At 41.4% G+C, this 3,513-nt stretch overlaps 1 protein-coding gene across 1 annotated transcript; it reads right to left on the bottom strand.

Moving 5' to 3' along the window:
* Positions 1 to 735: 735 nt before the first annotated feature.
* Positions 736 to 2,207, bottom strand: LOC118598460 (zinc finger BED domain-containing protein 4-like). The gene is made up of 2 exons (XM_036211153.1): positions 1,355 to 2,207; positions 736 to 1,264 (listed from the first exon to the last, which is right to left on the bottom strand). The coding sequence occupies exons 1-2, from the start codon at positions 2,184 to 2,186 to the stop codon at positions 939 to 941; spliced, it is 1,158 nt and encodes a 385-aa protein (XP_036067046.1). The 5' UTR covers positions 2,187 to 2,207; the 3' UTR covers positions 736 to 938.
* Between the last annotated feature and the right edge of the window lie 1,306 nt (positions 2,208 to 3,513).

Here is a 3,513-nt window from a genome sequence, read left to right as displayed (position 1 = left end):
CTTCAGCTTCGTCTCGAGCCGGCGTTTACATCCGCGGAAACGTGGTCGAGGCGTGGAAAGAGGCAGACGGTTGCAATAAACTCACTCCTGATTGGTGACAGTACTTCCTGTAGATTCGATGACTCAGCTATGACTCAGAACAATCACTGGAGATTGTTTGCAAATGGCGGTATCCATTTCAGGAATTGACGCTGAAAGCGGCGGCCTACTTTCGCGAGGAGAGGAAGTAATGCATTTCCAATGGGGGACCTCAGTGCTCGATCTGTCCATTATTTTTACAGTCTATGTGTGTAACCAATAATGTTCAGATCATCATCACAGCAGCTTTGACTGAGAGAAGAATTGAAGGTTACAACGAAAAAAGAATAATAACTGTTAGGATCGACACTTATATCAGTCTTCTTCGACGAAAAATAGTATTTTTTAGACTGGGGAGGAGTATCTTCAGATAACAGACTTCCGGTTCCGGCTGATGATGTGAGGTCGCCATCTTGTTGTCTGCAACAAAGACCTCTTAGTGCGCGAGGCGTTAGCTAGCAGCGTTAGCTTGTGCTGAGAGGACGTCTGTGTTTCGTTGGGACGTTCGTGAGGTTTCTACAGAGATGTATCGATGCGTGGTAGTGATGGGATAATGATACCTCAAGGAGTGTATTGACACATTACACAAACTGTGTTGACACTGTATTGACACTGTGTTGGTCACTCAGTAGTGACCTCTAGTGTAGATAAAAAATCATTGCAGGTAAATAAAATGAAAAGATGGAAGAAATTGCATGCTGTAAACCCAACATTAGCCTTGTAATCCTAATATAATAATATGTAAAATACAGCAAATGTATCTGTAATAAAATTGAGAATTATAATATTTAGCTTATGTATGGAATTTTGTTAACCAAAGTGTTCAATCATATGAAATAACACACTGAAAATGGATTAACTCATACATTTTTATTGAGGAATAAAAGTTTTTGGAGTGTCTTTGCTCCTAGGCGATTTCTCCTCTTAGACACCAGTTCTCCAGCCTTCGAAAATACACGTTCACAGGGAACTGATGAAGATGGCGTGCACAGATATTTGAGAGCGAGTAGATATAGGTGTGGATATGTTTTCCGGTTGTTCTTCCAGTATTGTAATGGGTCTTGCGTTCTGGGTGTGTTTCCTTCAGCCAAGTAGCGTTGTACTTCAACAATGGAATCAGCTGTAGAATTGCTGTTCATCCTATTCTCCTGAACTTCCATGTCGAAAGGTGTCCAGAGATTGTGCCCTAGCAGATGAAAAAGAATCATGTCATGTGATACTACAATAAACCACGTAAATATACATATGAACGGACAAAAGAATGTGTTTTTCTTACCTGAACTGGGTTCTGATCCATGTGAAGAGCTTGGTTCTTCCGCTGGGTCAGGCTCATGACTCCTCATTTCAGCAGCACACTCAGACTTCAGTCTCTTAACAGCGTCTGTTGCTTTTAATGCACTACAGAAGCCGACTGTTTTAAACCTGGGGTCCAAGAGTGTTGCCAGTGTCATCACACTGAGTGATTCCATGTTGCAGGTGGACTCAGTTAGTCTCCTTTTCAGGTTTTCTGCCAGTTCTTGAGCAGCTGGTCTTGTTAGTGTTGAGGCTTGATGTTGAAGCTCAATGTGGATCATTCTCATCAGAGGAATCACCTTTGACCCTGAGACTCTTTTTTCCTCAGATAGTTCTCTTGTGGCTTGTTCAAAAGGAGAGAGCACCCTGAGAATCTCTTCAATGACATCAAAATCTTCAGGAGTCAGTGGAGTAATATCATTTCTCAGTGAGGCCAAAGACACCCAGACTGCCTCCTTCTGCTCAGTTATTCTCTCCAGCATGTGGTAGGTGCTGTTCCACCGTGTTGGCACCTCGTTTATTAACTTATGCAATGGTGTTCCCAGCTGTTGCTGTATTTGAGCAAGCTTTTCTTTGGCCGTGGTGCTTGATCGAAAGTATGTCACAATTTGCTGTGTTTTGTTGCGTATATCTGTTAGCATTGTAATGGGGTCACATGACTTTTTTACAGGTAAATTGATTGAATGGGCAATACAAATAGTTTGCCGTATTTGCAGTATGCGAGCACATGAAATCATGTTAGCTGCTGCATAAGTGACCAGACACCTGACCTTGCTCGCTATGCCCCACTCCTCCATAAGGCTCCTTTTAACCATGGCCAAGTTATCTGCAGTGTGATTCTGTGGAAAATGCTGGACTCCCAAGACTGATATATGCAAGTCATGGCTGTCTTGATCCACATAGTGGCAAGTAACAGCNTGTGTTTGCTCAGACGCACAAAAAATTAGAGGGAACATTGCTCCCAAGACTGATGTATGCAAGTCATGGCTGTCGTGATCCACATAGTGGCAAGTAACAGCAAGATATGCCTCCATATTAATGTCAGCTGTTAAAGTAACAGCAATGGCACTCTGGAGGTCCTTTTTTGTTTTCTTCTTTTCTTCCTCATATTTCTGGTCCACCAAGTCCTTGACGGTCTGAAAATAACCATACAAATATTGTAATACCTTATGAATACATGCATGTCTGTCTGTCTTTCTATCCACAGTACTCATTCATGAATTCAACCATACATTTATTACACATACCTTCCTGCTTGGTAGAACATATGAGGGAGCAACAAGCTGCATGAGCGCCCTGAATCCCTCATTTTCTACAAGGGTGAGTGGTTGACAGTCTTTGATGATCATGTTGACCACAGCCTCATCCAACACTTGCTTGTTAGGAACTGGAAGCCAAAAAGAAATATTTTTGTTTAAAGCTTGTTAAAAAGGAATGTAATTTTACAAATAATATTGCAGAGTTACACAAAGCCCTTTGTATGTAATAAAGTATTTTTGAAAATTCAAAGTTTGTGAGAATGTCATCATACCTGGGGTACTCGTAGCAGGAGTGTCTGCCGACTCTTCACTGCCATGCCGAGCTCTATAATGCCTCAGCATTGATAACGTGCTCTTATTGATGTAAGACAATTCAGTTGAGCAGAGCCGACACTTCACCTACAATAAAAAAAAAAAGTTAATTTATCTGAAAGAAAAATCCAACCTCTTAGTAGAAAAGAGTAGAGACACTGAATTAAGAACTATCAGTAAACAATGGCCAAAGGAGGAAAAGATTGACCTTCTTCAGCGTCAAAAGATCAAAATTATTCCAGACTTTGGAAAATTTCCTGGAACTTTGAGTAGAAGCAATGCAAAAGCTTCAAAAGGCACAATAAACAGTTTACTCTTCATACAACAAACCCACGACATGTTGATGCAGTTCAGTTCCCTATGAACACAATTTGGCGCCGGCACCTCAAACCGATACACTTCCTGTATTGGTCACGTGCTTTTTTGTTAAAGTGATACACGCACCGATACAGGGTTTCACACTTGTGCACTCGGCACAGTGTTGGCGCACCAGTGTTGCTCGTCCCATCACTACTTTTTATTTCTTTTTTATCTCATCATTTTAGCCTCACTGTGTTTGAATGTCTTATCA

Source organism: Oryzias melastigma, unplaced genomic scaffold (assembly GCF_002922805.2).
Source record: "Oryzias melastigma strain HK-1 unplaced genomic scaffold, ASM292280v2 sc00692, whole genome shotgun sequence".
NCBI lineage: Eukaryota > Metazoa > Chordata > Actinopteri > Beloniformes > Adrianichthyidae > Oryzias > Oryzias melastigma.
The sequence above is the reverse complement of the archived record's forward strand: the minus strand, read 5'-3'. Positions and strand labels throughout refer to the sequence as shown.